The following is a 23,531-nucleotide window of genomic DNA, read 5'->3' as shown; positions in this document are numbered from 1 at the left end:
TGGGTCACTGTGCGGAGTTTCCTCCAGGTGCACTGGTTTCCTCCCAGCCTAAAGATGGGCAGGTTAGATGATTTGGACATTCCGAATTCTCCCTCTCTGTACCCGAACAGGCACTGGAATGTGGCGACTAGGGGCTTTTCACAGTAACTTCATCGCAGTGTTAATGTAAGTCTACTTGTGATACCAATAAAGATTTTGGATTATTATACTGTTGTATTCAATTCCCCTCACAATAAACAATAACATTCTATTAGCTTTCCTAACTGCTTGCTGTATACTAGCCTTTTGTGATTCAAGCTCATGGACACTCAAATCCCTCGGAATCGGAACTCTGCAATCTCTCCCCATTTGGAAAACATGCCTTTTTAAAATTCCTGTCGAAATGGACATTTTCACATATGTCGACTTTATACTCTATTTGCCCACTCACTTAACCAGGCCGTGTCCCTTCCGTCTCCACAATTTGCGTTCCTACCTATCTTTGTGTCATCAGTAAATTTTTTAAAATATAAATTTAGAGTACCTAATTCATTTTTTCCAATTAAGGGGCAATTTAGCCTGGCCAATCCACCGAGCCTGCACATCTTTGGGTTGTGGGGGCGAAACCCACACAAACGCAGGGAGAATGCGCAAACTCCACAGACAGTGACCCAGAGTCGGGATCGAACCTGGGACCTCAGTGCCGTGAGGCTGCAGGGCTAACCCACTGCGCCACCATGCTGCCCTATCAGTAAATTTAGCAACCATATCTTCAGTCACTTCATTCAAGTCATTTATATAAATCGTCAAGTTTAAAAAAAAGAGTACCCAATTAATTTTTTCCAATCCACCTACCCTGCACATCTTTTGGGTTGTGGGGGACAAAACAAGGGGAGAATGTGTAAACTTCACATGGACAGTGAGCCAGAGTGGGGATCGAACCTGGGACCTCGGTGCCGTGAAGCAGCAGTGCTAACCACTGCACCATCGTGCTGCCCTGATAAATCGTCAATAGTTGCAGACCTGGCGTTTTCCATGGCACCGCACTTGGTACATCCTGCCAAACAGAAAATGACCCCTTTATGCCTACTCAGGTACCGTTTATCCAGCCTAGCTTCAATCCATGACAATGCTACCCCCTACACCATGAGTTTTTAATGTTCTGCAATGACCTTTGATGAGGTGCCTTATCGAATGGAAGCCTCAGTGCAGTACATGCACCAGTTCCCCTTTTAACCACAGCGTGTGCATCTCCTTCAAAGAACTCCAGCAAATTGGTTCAACACAATTTCCCTTTCACAAAACCATGTTGACTCTGCCTCCTGAATTTCTCCAACTGCCCTGCCATAACGACCAACATTTTACCTGACAGATCTTAGGCTAACTTTCCAACTTTCTGACTCCCTCCCTTTTCGAATACAGGAGTTACATTCGATTTTTTCCAATTTAGTGGAAACGTCCCGGAATCTGGGGAACTTTGGAAAATTAAAACCAACGCATCAACTATCACTAGCCACTTTTTTTTTTTTTAAAAGACCCTTAAATGAACTGGGACAGAACCCAGAAGCTCACAGCTCCACCCATTTCCTCATTTTCCCCGAGTTCCACCCTCTCTGCACATTTCCAGGTTTATAGCTACTTCTGGGATGTTACATGCATCATCTATTGTGATCCAAATACATGTTCAATTCATCTGCCATCTCCTGATTTTCCATTACTGGCACAGTGGCAAGCACTGCTCCCTCAGCAGCAGGGACCTGGTTCGATTCCAGCCTTGGGAGATCGTCTGTATGGAGTTTGTACGTTCTCCCCGTGTCTGGGTTTCTTCCAGGTGCTCCGGTTTCCTCCCAGTCCAAAGGTGTGCATGTTAGGTGGATTGGCTGTGCTAAAACAAATTACCCCTTAGTGCCCGACGATATGGTTCGGTGAATTGGCCATGTTAAATTGTCCCTCAAGTGTCCAAAGATGTCAGGACATTTTTTTCTCTCAAAAATCTAGAGAGCCCAATTAACTTTTTCCAATTAAGGGGCAATTTAGCATGACCAGTCCACCTAGCCTGCACATCTTCAGGTTGTGGGGATGAATCCCACGCATGCATGGGGAGAAAGTGCAAACTCCACACGGACAGTGACCCAGAGTCGGGATCGAACCTGGGACCTCGGTGCCGTGAGGCAGCAGTGCTAACCCACCGCGCCACCTCCCCCGCTGTCAGGACATTTAAAGGGGCTGGAGGTTAGGTTGCAGAGATGGGGCAGGAAGTGGATCTCGGTGGGGTCCGTTTCAGAGGGTTGGTGCAGACTCGATGGGCCGAATGGCCTCCTTCTGTACTGGAGGGATTTTTATGATTCCCCAGACTCATTTTATATCGGACCAGTGGCACTTTGTCAACTCTTTTCTGATTTAAATATCCACCGGAGCTTTGAATGTCTCTAGCTAGCTTTCAATCATGCTCTAATTTTTACCTCCTTTTCAATCTCATCATTCTTTGCTATTTTTGCATTCTGCCAAATCTCTTGACCTGCCACCTGCCTTTGCACAATTGTATGCTTTCTCTTAAAGTTTGAAAAGGTCTTTACCTTTTTTTTAAAGTTAACCATGGATGGCCGGTCCTCCCTTGGAATATTTCTTTCTTGCGGAGATGTATCTATTCCATGTATTCGGAAATAGCCCCATAAATATCCACCACTGCATCTCTATTGACGTCACCCGTAACCAAATGTTACAGTTCACTTTAGCGAGATACTTTCATGTCCTCATTAGTCCTTGCCTTAAGTTTAAAATACTAGTCTTGGGCCCACTCTTCTCTCCCTCAAATGGAACGTAGAATTCAATTGCATTATGATCCTTGCTACCGAGGTGGGGGGGGGGGGGGGGGTTCAGTCCACGCCCAAACACTCCTGAATAAAAAAAAGGGGGGGGGGGGGGGGGGGAGGTTAAAAGAAAGAGAGAAAACTCGACACACAAGAGGCGAGACATCACAGAAGCCAAATTCAGTCAGTTGAACAGATTTATTTCTCAGTCTTCATCTGGCCCTGCCAACAGGCTGGATGTTTTAACACGACCAAGTCAGAACAGACTGAACCCCAAAAAAGACCAGGGTTGCCCCCCCAGTCTCGGAGGGCGCAGGAGGAGGGGGAGGAGGAGGTAAAGAGGGAAAACACTTTTGAGATCAATTAAGCGTCGATACACCTGTAACTTAAAAAAAATACAAGCTAACAGATGCATATAAGTGAACTGTCGATTCCAATCAATGCGAATCGTTGGCACGGAGGGGGAACAGAGAGAGCTTGGCGCCTGCTGGGGGAGTGGAGTGGGATGGGGCGAGGCCGGGCTCAGGGTATGCAGATTCTGGGAAGTTCCGTGCACTTGAAGGGAAAGTTCATCCCCCGCCCCTCTCTTTGCCCGACATGTGGTCCGTCTCCAATCACCGTGCCCCTCCCCTCAGAGCCAACACCAGATGTAGCACGGAGCCTCCTTGAATCTTGTAGTCTGCCGCTGTTTTTTCATCGTTCCTGTGGGTTGGGGAGGTTGGGGGGAGTTGGAAAAGAGAGTATAAATGACAAAACTGGAAACTCTGACCACCGCATCTCCCTCCACTACCCTCCCACCCCAAACCTCACCTCCCTCCACTAACCTCGCACCCCAAACCCACCTCCCTCCACTACCCTCCCATCCCAAACCCACCTCCCTCCACTACCCTCCCACCCCAAACCCACCTCCCTCCACTACCCTCCCACCCCAAACCCACCTCCCTCCACTAACCTCGCACCCCAAACCCACCTCCCTCCACTACCCTCGCACCCCAAACCCACCTCCCTCCACTACCCTCCCACCCCAAACCCACCTCCCTCCACTACCCTCCCACCCCAAACCCCACCTCCCTCCACTACCCTCCCATCCCAAACCGCACCTCCCTCCACTACCCTCCCACCCCAAACCCACCTCCCTCCACTACACTCCCACCCCAAACCCACCTCCCTCCACTACCCTCCCACCCCAAATCGCACCTCCCTCCTCTACCCTCCCACCCCAAATCGCACCTCCCTCCTCTACCCTCTCACCCCAAACCACACCTCCCTCCACTACCCTCGCACCCCAAACCCACCTCCCTTCACTACCCTCCCACCCCAAACCCACCTCCCTCCACTACCCTCCCACCCCAAACTGCACCTCCCTCCTCTACCCTCACACCCCAAACTGCACCTCCCTCCACTACCCTCCCACCCCAAACCCACCTCCCTCCACTACTCTCCCACCCCAAACTCACCTCCCTCCACTACCCTCGCACCCCAAACCCACCTCCCTCCACTACCCTCCCACCCCAAACCCACCTCCCTCCACTACCCTCCCACCCCAAACCGCACCTCCCTCCACTACCCTCCCACCCCAAACCCACCTCCCTCCACTACCCTCCCACCCCAAACCCACCTCCCTCCACTACCCTCGCACCCCAAACCCACCTCCCTCCACTACCCTCCCACCCCAAACCCACCTCCCTCCACCCCAAACCCACCTCCCTCCACTACCCTCCCACCCCAAACCCACCTCCCTCCACCCCAAACCCACCTCCCTCCACTACCCTCCCACCCCAAACCCCACCTCCCTCCACTACCCTCCCACCCCAAACCCCACCTCCCTCCACTACCCTCGCACCCCAAACCCACCTCCCTCCACTACTCTCCCACCCCAAATCGCATCTCTGAGTTCCACACACTTTCCTCTGGGGTCAAATCTTCTGGTTGCCTCACATCCATTTGGGAGAGGGTGGTGGTGGGAAGGCACATAGAGAGCTCTCCCCAGCGTCAGGAGGCCAGCACGGTGGCTTAGTGGCTAGCACTGCTGCCTCTCAGCTCCAGGGACCCAAGTTCAATTCCCGCCTCGGGAGACTGTGTGTGGGGGTTTCCTCTGGGTGCTCCGGTTTCCTCCCATAGTCCAAAGATATGCACCTCAGGTGGATTGCCCGTGCTAAATTGCCCCTTAGTGTACAAAAAGGTTATGTGGGGTTACTGGGTTATGGGGATAGGGTGGAGGCACCGCTTAAGTGCGGTGCTCTTTCCAAGGGCCGGGGCAGACTCAATGGGCCGAATGGCCTCATTCTGCACTAAATTCTACGATTCTATATTTATCCCTCGATCAACATCACACAAAAAAAATAGCCGATCTGGTAATTAATCACATTGCTGTTTGCGGGATCTTGCTATGCACGGATTGGCACCCACCCGTCCCATATCACAACAGGTACCTGTTGCAAAAACATAGTACTCACTATTTATATGTTTAAGAACACAATTCTTAATTTTAGACATTGAAGCTTTAACTGCAGGTAAATGGTTGAGAAATTCATCAACAACTCTGATGTGAATACAACTCAAACAGGCTCAGGTTTATTACACTCAAAAATCTCTTTTTAAATTAAAAAATCATACAAATTTATAGTACCAAATTCTCCCCCCCCCCCCCCCCCCCCCAAATAAGGAGCAATTAATGAGGCAAATTCACCTACCCTACACATCTCTTTGGGTTGTGGGGGGTGAGACCGATGCAGACACGGGGAGAATGTGGAAACTCCATTCGGACAGTGACCCGGGTCCAGGATCGACCCCGGGTCCTCAGCGCATGAGGCAGCAGTGCTAACCCATGCCACCGCGCCGCCCCTTACACTCAGAAATCTAACCTGCGTTCGTCCTGCAAGGTCGAGAATTGATAGCAAAACACCTGAACAATTAATGATCCACCTCCAGGCTTGAAATGGAGCCAGGGAGTCTGGATAAAATGCCAGAAAACTCGACCAGCAAGATAAATTATTCCACATGGAATCGAAGAATCGTGCTGAAGGGAAAATAATTTGCTTGCATTTCTGTTGGGAGTTGGTCCAAAACATCAAAGCAATTCACATTGCCACAGAAACAGTGGTTCAGTGTGAAGCCTTGGTTATAAGGCTCAGTTTATCTGGCCATATTTGCTGACCTGACAGAAGCAGTTCAGTTTGGATATTGTGAGGGAAAATAGTACATAGCAGAAGGAGGCCATTCGGCCCATCGAGTCTGCACCGACCCACTTAAGCCCTCACTCCCACCCTATCCCCGTAACCCAATAACCCCATATTACCTTTTTGGTCATTGAGGGCAATTTTATCCATGGCCTACCTAATCCACCTAACCTGCACGTCTTTGGACTGTGGGAGGAAACCGGAGCACCCGGAGGAACCCCACGCAGACATGGGGAGAACGTGCAGACTCCGCACAGCCAGTCACCCAGCGGGGAATCGAACCTGGGACCATGGCACTGTGAAGCCACAGTGCTATCCACTTGTGCTACCGTGCTGTCCGTAAAAGCTGCTGGAATATTGGCTCTAGCTTTCAGCTAATGGAAGAAATCTACAGTGGTTCTCACAGTGCCTTGCAGAAATCAATTAGCTTGAACGGAGAGAGAAAACTGGGGGTGGTGGAGAATTTGGCATTTGGCATTTGCGCTTTGGCATTTTGTGGCACAGCTTTCTCAGTTACTTGGATTTCTTCTTTGAAATGTGAAAAATGCACTTTGGTGGGAAGAATGGAAGCACAGACTATTTTCTAAATGGGAATAAGCTGAGGAAATCAGAAACACAAAGGGACTTAGGAGTCATGGTTCAAGATCCTCTTGAGGTTATCATGCAGGTTCAGTCGGCAGTTAGGAAGGCAAACGCAAAGTAAAAATTAAAATTTTTTTTTTTAATATATAAAGAGTACCCAATTCTTTGTTTCCAATTAAGGGGCAATTTAGCGTGGCCAATCCACCTACCCTGCACATCTTTGGGCTGTGGGGTGAGACCCACACAAAAACGGGGAAAATATGCAAACTACACACGGTCAGTGACCCAGAGCCGGGGTCGAACCTGGGGCCTCAGCGCCGTGAGGCAGTAGGGCTAACCCACTGCGCCACCGTGCTGACTGGCAAATGCAATGTTAGCATTCATATCGAGAGGGCTAGCATGCAAGAGGAGGGATGTACTTTTTTCTAAAATTTACAGTACTCAATTATTTTTTTCCCCTCAATTTTTAAAAATTTTTTTAGATTACCCAATTATTTTTTCCAATTAAGGGGCAATTTAGCGTGGCCAATCCGCCTACTTTGCACATTTTTGGGTTGTGGGGGCGAAACCCACGCAGACACGGGGAGAATGTGCAAACCCCACACGGACAATGATCCAGAGCCGGGATCGAACCTGGGACCTCAGCGCCGTGAGGCAGCAGGGCTAATCACTAGGCCACCGTGCTGCCCTCTTTTTCCCCTAATTAAGGGGCAATTTAGCGTGGCCAATCCACCTAGCCTGCACATCTTTGGGTTGTGGGGGCAAAACCCATGCAGACATGGGCAGAATGTGCAATCTCCACACGGACAGTGACCCAGAGCCGGGATCGAACCTGCGGCCTCAGTGCCACAGTCACAGTGCTATCCACTGCACCACACACTGCCCTGAAGGGATGTACTTCTGAGGCTATAACCAAATGGGGTCTGACCCCATTTGGAGTATTGTGAGCAGTTTTGGGCCCCGTATCTGAGGAAGGATGCGCTGGCCTTGGAAAGGGTCCAGAGGGGGTTCACAAGAATGATCCCTGGAATGAAGAGCTTGTCGTATGAGGAAGGTTGAGGACTCTGGATCTGTACTTGTTGGAGTTTAGAAGGATGAGGGGGGATCTTATTGAAACTTACAGGATACTACGAGGCCTGGATAGAGTGGACGTGGCGAGGATGTTTCCACTTGTAGGAAAAACAAGAACCAGAGGACACAATCTTAGACTAATGGGACGATCTATTAAAACTAAGATTTAAAAAATAAAAATAAATTTAGAGTACCCAATTAATTTTTTCCAATTAAGGAGCAATTTAGCGTGGCCAATCCACCTAGCTTGCACATATTTGGGTTGTGGGGGCGAAACCCACGCAAACACGGGGAGAATGTGTAAACTCCACATGGACAGTGACCCAGAGCCGGGATCGAACCATTAAAACTAAATGAGGAGGAATTTCTTCAGCCAGAGGGTGGTGAATATGTGGAACTCTTTGCCGCAGAAGGCTGTGGAGGCCAAACACTGAGTGTCTTTAAGACAGAGATAGATAGGTTCTTGATTAATAAGGGGATCAGGGGTTATGGGGAGAAGACAGGAGAATGGGGATGAGAAAAATATCAGCCACGATAGAATGGCGGAGCTGACCCGATGGGCCGAGTGGCCTAATTCTGCTCTTATTGTCCCGATCGGGATCATAACAGGGCATATTTCAAAGAAAACAGTACACCATTGACATGAGATGTGCCCTGGGACGTGACAAGTACTCAAATATGTTGCGATGCACTTTGGGGTCTCCCTGGATGGCACAATATACAATAAAACACCCGAATTTCCTCACTGTCCAGTACTCACATCTGTTTGCCGCTGTAGATGAGGCGCTGCTGCTGTGGGGGGATTCCCTCCTTTTCCTCCACTCGCTCTTTTATCCGCTCCACCTAGAACGACAGTGGACAACTTGTTGGACGGGGAAGATAAGGCACTTGCCAAAACTGACGCGACACCGGGACTTCAGCCCCACTGTCAGTGATTGGCACCCCAGCACCTGGTCAAACAGATCTGCCCGTGAATGTCCCTCCACCCAGGCTGATATAAGGCAGGAACTTTAAATCCCCCACCCCGACAGCACCAAGGGGTGGGGGATGTGGGTGTCGCTGGTCGAGCCCAGCATTTTTTGCCCGTCCCTAATTGCCCCTTGAGAAGGTGGTGGCTGAGCCGCCTTCTTGAACCGGCTGCAGTCCCTGTGTGGTGTGGGTAACACCCACAGTGCTGTCAGGGAGGGAGGGCCAGGATTGTGACCCAGCGACAGTGAAGGAACGGCCGATATATTTCCCAGTCAGGATGGTGAGTGTGGGGCTCGGAGGGGAGGGGAACTTGCAGGTGGTGGAGTTCCCCATGTGTCTGCTGCCCCCTTGACCTTCTAGATGGTAGAGGTGGTGGGTTTGGAAGGTGCTGTCGAAGGAGCCTTGGTGAGTTGCTGCGGTGCATCTTGTAGATGGTACACACACTGCTGCCGCTGTGCGTCAGCGATGCAGGGAGTGAATGTGGATGGGGTGCCGATCAAGGAGTAGGGAGGGGACAGAGAGGGAGGGTGCGAGGGACGAGAGGGAGGAGGGGGCGAGGGACGAGAGAGAGGAGGGGACGAGCCGAGATGGAGGAGGGGCTCCCGAGAGGGAGGGGCCCAACGATAGGGAGGTGGGGGAGTGAGAGGGGAGGGGCGGGCCAGGCAGAGGGGGCAGGAGACAGAGGGGGATGCTGCCAGCAACGCGTGGTTGGGTGGGGATGGAGGGTTTAGGGGAGGGGGAAGAACATCAATAACTCAGAAACACACAAACTGAATGCACTCACATCAGTGAGACAGGCTAACACTACGAGGCGGCCAGGTGGGTCATACTCCCACTGGCACAGGGACAAGACAGCCCAGGATATGCCGAGATCTCACCTTGTCAGTGGGTTCGATGTCAATTTCAATCTCTTTCCCAGTCAGTGTCTAAAAGGGAAATAAAACACATTTAGGGACAGGCAACAGGATGCCACATTTCAGGATGATGTGGAGATGCCGGCGTTGGACTGGGGTGAGCACAGTAAGAAGTCTTACAACACCAGGTTAAAGTCCAACAGGTTTGTTTCAAACACGAGCTTTCGGAGCACGGCTCCTTCTTCAGGTGAATGACATTTCAGGATAGCAAAATAAAAACCCCTTACTCTCCTGCTTCAACTCAATAATGGGCAACAGACCAGCCGCCCTGGTCCTACTGTACCTGCGTTTGAACTCTTGTTGCAGACACAAGAACACCAACGCTTAATATTTCCTCAATGAAAACAGGATTTGCCGGATAAACTCAGCAGGTCTGGCAGCAGCTGGGGAGAGAGAGAGAACAGAGTCGACATTCCGCTAACTCCGGCTCTTCTCTCTCTGTACAGATGCTGCCGGAGCGTGTTCGGGTTTCATTTCAGCACCCGCATTATTCTCAAACAGCCGCTCGTTTCAAAACCAGCCTCGGCTCTTTGACTCCTCTCTCTGTCAAACGGAACATAGAACAGTACAGCACAGAACAGGCCCTTCGGCCCTCGATGTTGTGCCGAGCAATGATCACCCTACTCAAACCCACGTACCCACCCTATACCCGTAACCCAACAACCACCCCTCAACCTTACTTTTTAGGACACTACGGGCAATTTAGCATGGCCAATCCACCTAACCCGCACATCCTGGTGAATCTCCTCTGCACCCTCTCCAGTGCAATCACATCCTTCCTATAGTGCGGTGACCAGAACTGCACACAATACTCCAGCTGTGGTCTAACCAGTGTTTTATACAGCTCCATCATAACCTCCCTGCTTTTGTAATCAATGCTTCACTTGATAAAGGAGAGTGTCCCCATATGCCTTTTTCACCACCGTATTAACCTGCCCTTCTGCCATCAGAGATCGATGGACAAATAAGTCAAGGTCCTTTAGTTCCCTGGAACTTCTCAGTGTCGGGCCCTTCATTGAATACTTCCTTGTCACATTACTCCTTCCAAAGTGTATCACCTCTCACTTTTCAGAGTTAAATTCCATCTGCCACTGATCCCCCCATTTGACCATCCCGTCTATATCTTCTCTAAGACACTCTACCTCACTTGTTTTTCAAATAAACATTTTTTTGAGGTATTTTTGGTATTACAACAAAATAAACAATATACATGAAACTATAGACAGTGCAAAAGCCGTCTCCCTTCCTTACAGGTCCCCTACTCTAAGCTAAACTAACCCCCCCCCCCCCCTTCTGCTGAGGGAATGGTACCATTTGGCCCCGCCATTTTTGCGCCGATCATTTGGCGCCATTTTTTTGGTGCTGAATTGGTTTGGCGCCGATTGTTTTGGCATTCAACGATTTGGCGCCGAATCTTAATTACCTACTTAATTACCCACTTTTAAAACCAACATTTAAAATGTAGTTCTGTACCTAGTTCCACCAGAATTCCACCTAGTTCTGTAGCGCAACATAGTCTTAGAATTTCACTGTAAAAATTTAAAAGTAGTAGAAATGGCTGAAAGTATTTTAAGTAAGAAAGACAAACCTAAATTTTCTCACAATGGATATCTATATGTGTTCGACAAGCATAGCAAGAAGGACACTTTGATGAAGTTTTGGAGATGTGAAAACAAGAACGAGTGCAAAGCCCGTATACACACTAAAAACAATGAAGTGATAAAGGAAATAAACGAGCATTCTCATGGTGCTTCAGCAGCAAGCGTGGAAGTAGCTGCAGTTAAAACAAGTGTAAAGCGCCGGGCTGGAGAGAGTCAAGATCAACCATCGGCAATTTTAAGTTCTTGTACAGAAAATATTTCTCAAGCCGCTCAAGGAGTACTTCCAACTGCAGACGCAATGAAGCAAATTGTAAGGAGAAGAAATCAAATGAACCTTGTTCCTCCAAATCCTGTTCATGTTCGTGAATTAGTGATCCCCGATGATTACATGAAGAACAATGGTGAACGTGAGAACTTTTTAATAGCAGACAGTGGTCATGAAGATGATAGAATTTTAATTTTTGGGAGACAGAGCTGGACTGTGTTTCTATTAGATTCTGAAGTGTGGTATGTTGATGGGACCTTTAAATTATCTCCTCCGTTATTTACACAGGTTTATGTAATTATGGGAAGAAGGCATGGAGGAGTTCATCCAGTTTTATATACCTTATTACCAAATAAAAGGCGTACAACATATGTACGCATGTTGCAGATGGTTCATGACGCAATCCCAGGATTAAATCCGGGAAGAATTTCTTGTGACTTTGAACAGGGAGCTATTTCTGCAATGGAAGAATGTTTTCCAGGAGTAAGGATACAAGGATGTTTCTTCCATTTCGCTCATAATGTGTACAAGCATCTTAAACAGATTGGGTTTTTATATAACAGTGATTCCGAATTTGCTTTAAGAGCTAAAATGATCATAGCCTTATGTTTCGTGCCTGTTCCTCACTTGGATAACTACATAGATACCCTGTCCGAAGACTTGCCGGTAGAACTTCAATCGCTGCTTAACTGGTTTGAAGATAATTATGTAGGACGACCAATGAGAAGAGGCAATGGCAGGCGGCCCCCTCTTTTTCCTTCAGAGATGTGGAACCAGTACAATCGCACAATCAACGGAGAGGATCGAACTAACAATCACGCAGAAGCAGCACATAGAAAGGTATATGCCGAATTAGGAGTTCACCACCCAATTATAAGGAAATTCATTGATGGACTGAGAAAAATTCAAAACAACCGAGATGCATATTATGAACAATTGGTTGCTGGCCATGCTCCAAAGCAAAAACTTCTTAAGTATGTGAGAGCTGACGAGCGCATTTTGAATATTGTGCGCCAGTTTGATGAGAGAGAACCATTAGAATATTTGCGTGGTATAGCCCACAATTACGAAATACATTAAATTACTGAGTTTTAGGGCAGCACGGTGGCGCAGTGGGTTAGCCCTGCTGCCTCACGGCGCCGAGGTCCCAGGTTCGATCCCGGCTCTGGGTCACTGTCCGTGTGGAGTTTGCACATTCTCCCCGTGTTTGCGTGGGTTTCGCCCCCACAACCCAAAGATGTGCAGGTAGGTGGATTGACCACGCTAAATTGCCCTATAATTGGAAAAAATGAATTGGGTACTCTAAATTTATTTTAAAAAAATAAATAAAAATTACTGAGTTTTAATTATATCTTTTACATAAATATTTTATGCCAGAATAAAGGTTTAGTATTTTTATCAGGAATAAAGGTTTTGTATTTTTATCCAGAATAAAGGTTTTGTTTTTTTATCCAGAATAAAGGGTTCGTTTTTTTATCCAGAATAAAGGGTTCGTTTTTTATCCTAGTTTAATTTCATTCCAGGACCCTAGCAGACTATCAACATTCTATGAAACGGAGAATCCCGCCCTCGATCTGAACCTTGAGTTATTTGGAGAATACATTTATGATGTTGTTAGGGATAATTGATTGGTATCACAAGCTACTTCATCTTAAATCCTAGTTTCCATTTATTTACATGCTTAAATTTTAATTTTGGCGCCAAACTGTTGTGGGCCAAAAAAATGAGTGCCATAACAACTAGCGCCAAAAAAACGGCGCCAAAAGATCGGGGCCAAAAAGGCGGCGCCAAAAAGCACCCGACCCTCTGCTGACGATTAATTTTCCGCGAAGAAGTCGACGAACGGTTGCTACCTCCGGGCGAACCCTAACAGTGACCCTCTCAAGGCAAACTTGATTTTCTCCAAACAGAGAAAGCTAGCCATGTCTGATAGCCAGGTCTCCGACTTCGGGGGCTTTGAGCCCCTCCAAGCTAATAGTATCCGTCTCCGGGCTACCAGGGAAGCAAAGGCCAGAACGTCTGCCTCTTTCTCCTCCTGGGTTCCCGGGTCTTCTGACACCCCGAAAATCGCCACCTCTGGGCTCGGTGCCACCCTTACTTTTAACACCGTGGACATGACGTCTGCAAAACACTGCCAAACTCCCCTAAGCTTCGGACAGTCCCAGAACATGTGGACACGGTTCGCTGGTCCTCCCACACATTTTGCACACCTGTCTTCTAACCCAAAGAATCTGCTCATCCGGGCCACTGACATGTGAGCCTGGTGAACAACCTTAAATTGTATCAGGCTGAGCCTAGCACACGACTCTACTCAGCGCGTCACCCATAGACCATCCTCTATCTCTCCTCCTCCCACTTGCGCTTCAACTCCTCGGTCTGCATCTCCTCTGACCCCATAAGTTCCTTGTAAATGTCAGAGATGCTCCCTTCTCCTACCCATCCTCTGGAAACTAACCTGTCCTGAATCCCCCTTGGTGGTCGGAATGGGAAGGTAGGAAGTCCCGCACCCGCAGGTACCTGAACTTGTTTCCCCTCGCTAACCCAAAATTCTCTTCCAGCGCCCATACTCGAAAAGCTCCCCTCAATAAACATATCCCCATCCTCTCAATCCCTGCTTCAACCTCACTGTTAACCACTTGGCGAATCTTTGTGTCAACCGCAAATCTATTGATCCTAACCCCACATACTCCTATATGTCGTTTATATAAATGAAAAATAGGAGACCCAGCACAGATCCCTGTGGTACGCCACTGCTCACTGGTTTCCAGTGACTGAAGCAGCTGCCTGTCATCACCCTCTTGTCTCCTACAGCTCAGCCAGCTTCTAATCCACCTTATCAAGTTACCCTGTATCGCATGTGTATTTGTCTTCTTTCCAAGTTTCCCATGTGGGGCCTTTGCTGAAATCCACGTAAACGACATTAACAGCACTACCTTCATCTATACACCTGGTGGGTTAGCACTGTGGCCTCACGCCATCAAGGTCCCAGGTTCGATCCCGGCTCTGGGTCACTGTCCGTGTGGAGTTTGCACATTCTCCCCGTGTCTGCGTGGGTTTCGCCCCCACAACCCAAAAGATGTCCAGGGTAGGTGGATTGGCCACGCTAAATTGTCCCTTAATTGGAAAAAATGAATTGGGTACTCTAAATGTAACAAAAATCTTTAGACCTGGTCACATGCTCAAAAAATTCAATCAAATGTTAGGCATGACCTCCCTCTGACAAAGCCATGCTGGCTATTCTTGATCAAATCTGGCCTCTCCAAGTGGAGATAGATTCTCTCCTTCAGAATGTTCTCCAATAGTTTCCCCACCACTGACGCGAGACTCACCGGTCTGTCGTTTCCTGGCTGATCTCTACAACCTTTCTTAAATAGTGGGTCCAGTTTGAGGATAAGGGGTAAACCTTTTTGGGACTTAAGCGAAGAGACATTTCTTCACCCAGAGAGTGGTGTATCTGTGGAATTTGCTGGCACAGAAAGTAGTTGAGGCCCGAACGTCGTGTAATTTCAAGAAGGAATTAGATACAGCTCTTGGGGCGAAAGGAAGGAATAATTGGTGGGGGTGTTCAGGGTATCAAACTTGATAATCAGCCATGATGCCTCGAGGGGGTCGAATGGCCTCCTCCTGCTTTTATTTTCAATGTACGTTACTATGTAATTGTCCCTCGAGAAGGTGGTGGGTGAGCTGCCTTCTTGAACCGGCTGCAGACCCTGTGGTGGAGTTTGGCAGGAGAACCTGCAGCAGAACAATTCAGAAACTTAGAAAATACCAACAGGAGAAGGCCGTTTGGCCCTTCGAGCCTGCTCCGCCATTCATTATCATTACCAACTCAATAGCCTAATCCCGTGTTTCCCTCCCCATATTATCCTTTGATCCCCTTCGCACTAAGTGCTATATATTTTTTTTAAAAATATTTTTATTCTTCTCCTTTTTCCACATTCTTCAAAATTTACACCCACCAACAAACAATCAACTGTCACAAATCCAATGTCAATCCCCTTATCAATAACAATCCCATCCTCCCACCAACCCTAAAACAACCCACATTTCAACACAATCATTAAATAAAAAATAAATCACCATCAACATACACATTACCCACCCCATCCAACCCGAATATTCGATGTTATCCAATTCTCGAAAGTGCATAATGAATAACGCCCATGAATTGGAGAAACCCCCCCATCCTTCCCCTCAGTTCAAACGTCACCTTCTCAAGAGTTAGGAATTCCAGCAGGTCCCCCCCCCGTCACACCAGGGCACAGCAACCTCTCCAACCCATCAGGATCCACCTTCGGGCGATCAACGAGGCGAAGGCTACAATATCTGCCTCCGCACCTCTTTCCAACCCTGGCTGGTCTGACACCCCGACTATGACCTCCCGGGGACCCGGGTCCAGTTTCACGTGCACCACTTTAGGTGATTACCCTAAAAACCTCCTTCCAGTATTCCTCCAGCTTTGGACAGGACTAAAACATATGAACGTGATTCGCGGGGGCCTCTCAGCAACATTCACACACATCTATACCCGACCCGCCAGTGACAGAGGGAGACCATCCACCTTGCCAGATCAACTTTCACTCTCCCCACCAAACTAGAAATGTTGTACCTAAGGAGCCCCCCCCCCCCCCCCCCAAATCCCGGGCACCCCGCACCCCCAGCTATCTAAAGTGAGTCCCTGCCCTACGGAATGGCAGCCCCCTACCCCTGGCCGAGACACCACAAAATATTCAATACTCACTCTTGTCGAGGTTTAATTTGTACCCCAAGAAAGACCCAAACACCCAAAGCAGCTCCAATATTCCCCCTATTGACAGACTCGGTTCCGACACGTATAACAGCAAATCATCGACTTACAAGGACACCCTATGCTCTAATCCCCCCTCTGCACTATCCCTTTCCACACCCCCAAACTTCTTAACGTGATGGCCAACGGTTCAATTTCGAGTGCAAACAGCGGGGGGGACAGAGGACATCCCTGCCTCGTCCAACAGTGGAGAGAAAAGTATATCGAGCTGATGTTATTTGTGCGGACACTGGCCCTCGGCTCCTTATACAGTAGCTTTACCCAGTCCACAAACCGTGGTCCAATCCCAAACCGCTCCAGAACTGCCATCAGGTACCCCCATTCCACTCGGTCAAACGCCTTCTCAGCATCCAGTGTCACAACCACCTCTGTTTCCTTCCCCTCCGCCGGTGCCATAATGACGTTCAATACCCTCCTAATGTTTGAAAAGAGCTGCCTCCCTCTCACAAACCCTGTCTGATCCTCACCTATCACCTTCGGGAGGCACTCCTCCATCCAGCCTACCCGCCAGTACCTTCGCCAAAACCTTTGCGTCCACCTTTAAAAGTGATATGGGCCTATACGACCCACACTCCGTTGGATCCTTATCTTTTTTAAGCAACAGGGAAACCGATGCCTGTCCCAAGGTTTGTGGCAACACCCCCTTCCCTATCGCCTCTTCAAACATCCCCACCATCAGCAGTACCAGCTTATCCTTGAATTTTTTATAATATTCCACGGAAACCCATCCGGCCTTGCTACCTTCCCCGATTGCATCCTCTCAATCGCATTTTTTATTTCCTGCTCCACTATCACCTCCTCTAACGTCGCCCTGTCCCCCTCCCCTAACCTTGGGTACTCCAACCCATCTAGAAATTCCTGCATCTCCCGGCCTCCTCCAGGCGGCTCTGACCTGTACAACCTCTTATAGAATTCCTTAAAGACCTTGTTAATCAGATCCGGAGCAACCACCAACCCTGACCCACCAACATACCTTCTCTCTATTCTCATAAACTGCACCCCTTGCTCGCCTCAGTTGTCTCACCGCCTCCCTGGTAGACAGTCGGTCGAAGCTCGCCTGAAGTTCCTTCCTCTTTTCCAGCTTCGCTGGGTCCCCATCTTCTGCATAACTCCTGTCTATCTCCAGCATCTCATCTATTATCCTCTGACACCCAACCTCCCCTCTTTGTCTAGCCTTGAACAAGATCACCTCACCCCTCACCACCGCCTTTTTGAGCCTCCCAAACAACCGCCTACGACACCTCACCCGTACAGTTAAAACCTACATATTTCTCAATTACTTTTTCAATTTTGTCACAGAACCCTCGGTCCCCCAACAGTCCCACATCGAACTTCCACCCTGGTCTCTGTACGACCCACTTCTCCAGTACCATATGCACCCAATGCGGAGCATGATCTGATATTGTAATTGCCGCATACGGAGACCCCTTAATCCCAGCCAGCAGCACCTTCCCCACCATGAAAAGTCGATCCGCGAGTACATCTTATGGACCGCTGAGAAAAACCGAGTAGTCCCGCTCCCTCGGGTGCAGAAACCTCCCAAGGATCCACCCCTCCCATTTCTTCCATTAGCCCAGCCAACGTCTTCACCCCCCGCCCCCCCCCCCCCCCAACACCTGGACCAGCGAGCACGGCCGTGGCCTGTCGAAGCTTGGCTCCTGCACCAAGTTCCAGCCACACTATCAGTTCGTGTGAATCCAAGTCGGGGATGGCCCCACACACCTTCTTGGCGAATCCTACATCATCCCAATTGGGACCGTTTACACTTACCAGCGCCACTAGCCTCCCCTCCAGCGCCCCTGTCACAATCACATACCTACCCCCCCTGATCTGCAACCATCTGGAAGCATACCCTTTTCCTGACCATTACCGCTATCCCTCGATCCCTTCCGTCAAATCCAGAGTGAAACACCTGACTAACCCAGCCCTTTTTAAGTCTTACTTGATCCTTCACCCTCAAGTGCGGCTCCTGCAGGGCAGCACTGTGGCGCAGTGGATTAGCACTGCTGCCTCACGGCGCCGAGGTCCCGGGTTTGATCCCGGCCCTGGGTCACTGTCCGTGTGGAGTTTGCTCATTCTCCCCGTGTTTGCGTGGGTTTCGCCCCCACAACCCAAAGATGTGCAGGGTAGGTGGATTGGCCACGCTAAATTGCCCCTTCATTGGAAAAAAATGAATTGGGTACTCTAAATTTATTTTTTAAAAAACAAAAAAAAGTGAGTCTCCTGCAGCATTGCTACATCGGCCTTCTAACTTTTAAGATGCACAAGCAGCCTTGACCTCTTGACCGGACCTCCCAACCCCCTCACGTGACTATCCTAACCGGGGATCTCACCCTCCCCTTTTTTATCCACCATCATCATCATACCACCTAGCCCCGCCCCATGAGCCTGACCCACCCCAATCCATTATTATCAAAACCCCTCCCAGAACCCCCCCCCCCCTCTGCACTTCCCCTCGAAAAACTGACTCCCAATATCGATCCATTCCCCCCCCGCCCTATCTCACCTCTTAGGCCCATCGAAACCTGCGCACCAGGCTCCAATATTCGCAGCACCCCCCCCCCCCCCCCCCCCCCCAATTCACTAGCCAACTTTAGACCGGATTTTAAACCTCCTAATAATATACTTCAAGAGGGAGCCACCCAACGTGCGACCTCCCCTCTACATGCTGCCACCGGAAGTCACTAAGTGCTATATTTAACCGCTTCTTGAAAACATACAATATTTTGGCCTCAACTCCTATCTATGGTAATGAATTCCACAGGCTCACCACTCCATGTGTGAAGAAATATCTGCTCATCTCTGTCCTAAATGGTCTACCCCGTATCCTCAGACTGTGACCCCTGGTTCTGGACAACCCCACCATCGGAAACATCCTTCCTGCATCTACCCTGTGTAGTCGTTCTAGAATTTTCTACGTTTCTATGAGAATCCCCCCCCCCTCATTAATCTCTCCTCAGACGTCAGTCCGGCCATCCCAGTCCCGGTAAACCTTTGCTGCACTCCCTCTGGAGCAAGAACATCCTTCCTCAGATAAGGAGACCAAAACTGCGCACAATACTCCAGGTGTGGTCGCTCCAAGGCCCTGTATAATGGGCTACCCTCACAACAGAAATGGTCCGGACGCAGTCGAGGTATATTCCCTTAAACGGAAAAAGTAGGGCCAACAAATCCAGAGTTCCCTGGATGAAAAAGTAGATAGAAATTAACGTAAGGAAGAAAAAGTTGGCTTATGGCTTGCGTCAGGTAGAAAATATAGATGAGGCGGGTGGCTAACACTACTGCCTCACGGCGCCGAGATCCCAGGTTCGATCCCAGCCCCAGGTCACCGTCCCCGTGGAGTTGGCACATTCTCCCCGTGTCCATGGGGGTGTGTCCCTCACAACACAAAAAATGTGCAGGATAGGTGGACTGGCCATGTTAAATTGCCCCTTAATTGGAAATAATATATAAAGTTAAGAAGTAAGAGGAATACAGGAGTAGCAGAGAGGGGAGGATAAAGCACATTAGAGAAGCAAAGAGGGGTTATGAGAAAAGACTGGCAGCCAACATAAAAGGGAATCCCAAAGTCTTATATAGGCATGTAAATTCTAAAAGGTGGCAAATGGTGTAGGCCCGATTAGGGGCCTTAAAAATAAATTTACACATGGAGGCCTGGCTGAGGTATTAAATTAATACTTTGCATCAGTCTTTGTCAAAGAGGGAGGTAAGTGAAGTTGCCACACAGTTCCAGATGACCAACGGCCCCCTTTGACTGGGAGAGCTGACTGGTGGTGATTTAACCCGAGGATTACCACATCTCAGGTAAGGGTCAAGTTTGAGAAAACGGGAACTTCATGAATAATCGCAGCTGGTACGGGAATTGAACCGGCGCTGTTGGCCTCACTCTGCATCACGAACCAGCAGCCCAGCCAACTGAGCTAAACCAGCCCTCAAGGAGCTGGATGCTACCCAGGCCACGGGGCAAACTCCTTCAATTGAAGGCTTCAAAATTGAGAACAGAGGAAACGTTGGATAAACTGTCGGTGCTGAAAATGGACAAGGGCACCGGGGACCAGATGAAGTAAACCTTTTGTTTTTAAATTTAGAGTACCCAAATTTTTTCCCCCCCAGTTAAGGGGCAATTTAGAATGGCCAATCGACCTACCGTGCACATCTTTGGAGTTTGTGGGGGTGGGACCCACCCGGACATGGGGAGAATGTGCAAACTCCACACGGACAGTGAGTGACCTGGGGCCAGGATCGAACCCAGGTCCTCGGCACCAGATGAAGCACATCCAAGGGTATCAAAGGAAACGAGAATGGAAATTGCAGGGGCACTGGCCATAACTTTGCAGTCTAGGACTGAAGAATTACAAAGATTACGCCCTTGTTCAAAAAAAGGTTGTATGCACAAGTCCCAGCAATTACAGACCAGTCAGCTCAATATAGTAGTGGACTAGTTTCTAGAAGCAATTATTTGGGATAGAACTAGTAGTCACATGGAAAAATATGGCGTGAACAGTAAGAGCTGGCATGGAATTCTAAAGGGTAAATGGCATTGAACTAACTTGCAGGAGTCTTTTGAAAAGGTAACAGAAAGGGTCGAGGAGGGCAATGCTGTTGATGTGGTGGTACATGGACATTCACAAGACATTCAATATGGTGCCACACAGCAGACTTTGCCAGAAGTTATAGCTCGTGGAATAAAGGGGACCGTAGCAAAATGGTTGACGAATAGGCAGCAGAGAGTAATGGTCAATGGGTATTTTTCAGGATGGAGGAAGGTTTGTACTGGTGGTTCCCCAGGGGTCAGTATTAGGGCCGTTGCTTTTCCCGATATAAATTAATGATCTTGCTGGGCAGGGGACAATTTCATAGTTTGTGGTTGACACAAAACTTGGAAGTTTTGTAAACCGAAGAGGACAGTGTAGAACTTCAAAAGGACATAGACAAGTTGGTGAAGTGGGCAGACAGGTGGCAGATAAAGTCCATGTGGAGAAATGTGAGGTGATGCATTTTGGTGGGAAGAAAAAGCGGACATAATGTGAAATGAAGGGCAAAATTCTTAAAGGGGTGCAGGAGCAGAAGGACCTGTGTGTGTGCACAGAGATCATTGAAGGTGGCAGGACAGGTGGAGAGAGCAGCGGTATTCTGGGCTTTATTAATAGGGGCTGGTTTAGCTTAGTTGGCTGGACAGTTGGTTCGAAATGCAGAGCAAGGCCAACATCGTGGTTCAATTTCTGTACTGCCTGAGGTTATTCATGAAGGGCCTGCCTTCTCAACCTTGCTCATCGCCAGAGGTTTGGTGTCACCACCAGTCAGCTCTCCCCCTTAAAAGGGGAAAGCAGTCTATGGTCATCTGGGACTATGGTGGCTTTACTTTATTAACAGGGATATAGCGTACAAGAGCAAGGAGGTTATGCTGAACTTGTGCAAGAACTCAGTTGGAACATTGTGTAGTTCTGGGGACCACTCCACAGGAAGGGTGTGAACGTTTTGAAGAGAGCACAGAAGAGGTTTACAAGGATGGTTCCAGGGATGAGAAACTTCAGTTATGGGGATAGATTGGAGAGGTTGGGACTGTTCTCCTTGGAGAGAAGGCAGCCGAGAGGGGATTTGATAGAGATGTTCCAAATCATGTAGGGGGGGGGGGGGGTCTAGACAGAGTGGACAGGGAGAAACTGTTCCGACTTCGTGATAGGATCGGGAACGAGAGGGCGCAGATGGGAAGTGATTTGTAAAAGAAGCCAATGTGATTTGAGAAAAACCCTTTTTCACACAGCGAGTGGTTGGGGTCTGGAATGCACTGTCTGGGAGTGTGGTAGAGGCAGGTTCAATCGGGGCGTCCGAGAGGGCGATGGGCGATTATCTGAATAGAAACAATGTGCATGGAGGGGGGGGGGGGGGGGGGTGATGGGGGAAAAAGCAGGGGAGGGGCACTATGTAACGTTGTTTGGAGAGACGGTGCAGACAGGATGGGCCAAACTGCTGGATTGGATTGGATTTGTTTATTGTCACGTGTACCGAGGTACAGTGAAAAGTATTTTTCTGCAAGCAGCTCAACAGATCATTAGAAAAGGGGATTAAACAAAATTCAAGAAAATACATGAGAATACATAATAGGGCAACACAAGATATGTGACACAAGGGGCTCCCTTCTGTTCCATAGCAATTGTGTAATTCTATGATCTGTGGACAAGCTGGGGGAGGTGTGAAGCAGGGATGTAAAGGGGAAAACAAATGGGGGGGGTAAAGGGGAAAGCGAATGGGGGGTAAAGGGAGGTGCAAATGGGGGGTGCAAAATGGGGGGGTAAAGGGGGGTGCAAAATGGGGGTAAAGGGGGCGCGAATGGGGGTAAAGGGGGCGCAAATGGGGGTAAAGGGGGCGCAAATGGGGGTAAAGGGGGCGCAAATGGGGTAAAGGGGGCGCAAATGGGGTAAAGGGGGCGCAAATGGGGGTAAAGGGGGATGCGAATGGGGGTAAAGGGGGATGCGAATGGGGGTAAAGGGGGCGCAAATGGTGGTAAAGGGGTAAGCGAATGGGGGTAAAGGGGTAAGCGAATGGGGGTAAAGGGGTAAGCGAATGGGGGTAAAGGGGTAAGCAAATGGGGGTAAAGGGGTAAGCAAATGGGGGTAATGGGGTAAGCGAATGGAGGGTAAAGGGGTAAGCGAATGGAGGGTAAAGGGGTAAGCGAATGGGGGGCAAAGGGGGATGCGAATGGGGGTAAAGGGGAAAGCGAATGGGGTAAAGGGGAAAGCGAATGGGGTAAAGGGGAAAGCGAATGGGGTAAAGGGGAAAGCGAATGGGGTAAAGGGGAAAGCAAATGGGGGTAAAGGGGGATGCGAATGGGGTAATGGGGAAAGCAAATGGGGGTAAAGGGGAAAGCGAATGGGGGTAAAGGGGAAAGTGAATGGGGTAAAGGGGGATGCGAATGGGGGTAATGGGGAAAGCGAATGGGGGTAAAGGGGAAAGCGAATGGGGGTAATGGGGAAAGCGAATGGGGGTAAAGGGGAAAGCGAATGGGGGTAATGGGGAAAGCGAATGGGGGTAAAGGGGAAAGCGAATGTGGGTAAGTGAATGGGGGTAAAGATGGGGTATTGAATGGGGGTAATGGGAGAGGACACACTGCGCATCCCTCCCTGCGCTGCCGCAGCCTCACCTTCACTTTAATCAACATGCTGGTTGCTGTTACTCTGCCGCCGCCGTCTCCTCTCGTCCGGCTTGACCCCCGCTGGACACAAACGCATCCGGGGTCACGCCGCCGGAGGGGTAGCCAATCAGCGCTGATTTCCCCTCCCTCCACCCCCCCCGGCCCGGCGGCCGCGGCATCACATCCGGTAAACCCGCCAGCCAATCAGGATGTGGCCGGGAG

At 49.3% G+C, this 23,531-nt stretch overlaps 1 protein-coding gene across 1 annotated transcript; it reads right to left on the bottom strand.

The window, feature by feature from the left end:
- Positions 1 to 2,968: 2,968 nt before the first annotated feature.
- On the bottom strand, positions 2,969 to 23,473 carry LOC119951747 (NEDD8). The gene is made up of 4 exons (XM_038775061.1): positions 23,319 to 23,473; positions 9,469 to 9,516; positions 8,382 to 8,464; positions 2,969 to 3,491 (listed from the first exon to the last, which is right to left on the bottom strand). Exons 1-4 carry the CDS (start codon positions 23,334 to 23,336, stop codon positions 3,404 to 3,406), a joined length of 237 nt encoding a protein of 78 aa, XP_038630989.1. The 5' UTR covers positions 23,337 to 23,473; the 3' UTR covers positions 2,969 to 3,403.
- Positions 23,474 to 23,531: the final 58 nt, after the last annotated feature.

This window comes from Scyliorhinus canicula, chromosome 17 (assembly GCF_902713615.1).
Source record: "Scyliorhinus canicula chromosome 17, sScyCan1.1, whole genome shotgun sequence".
Classification (NCBI taxonomy): Eukaryota; Metazoa; Chordata; class Chondrichthyes; order Carcharhiniformes; family Scyliorhinidae; genus Scyliorhinus; species Scyliorhinus canicula.
Note: the sequence above shows the minus strand (reverse complement) of the source record. Positions and strands in the feature narration are given on the sequence as shown.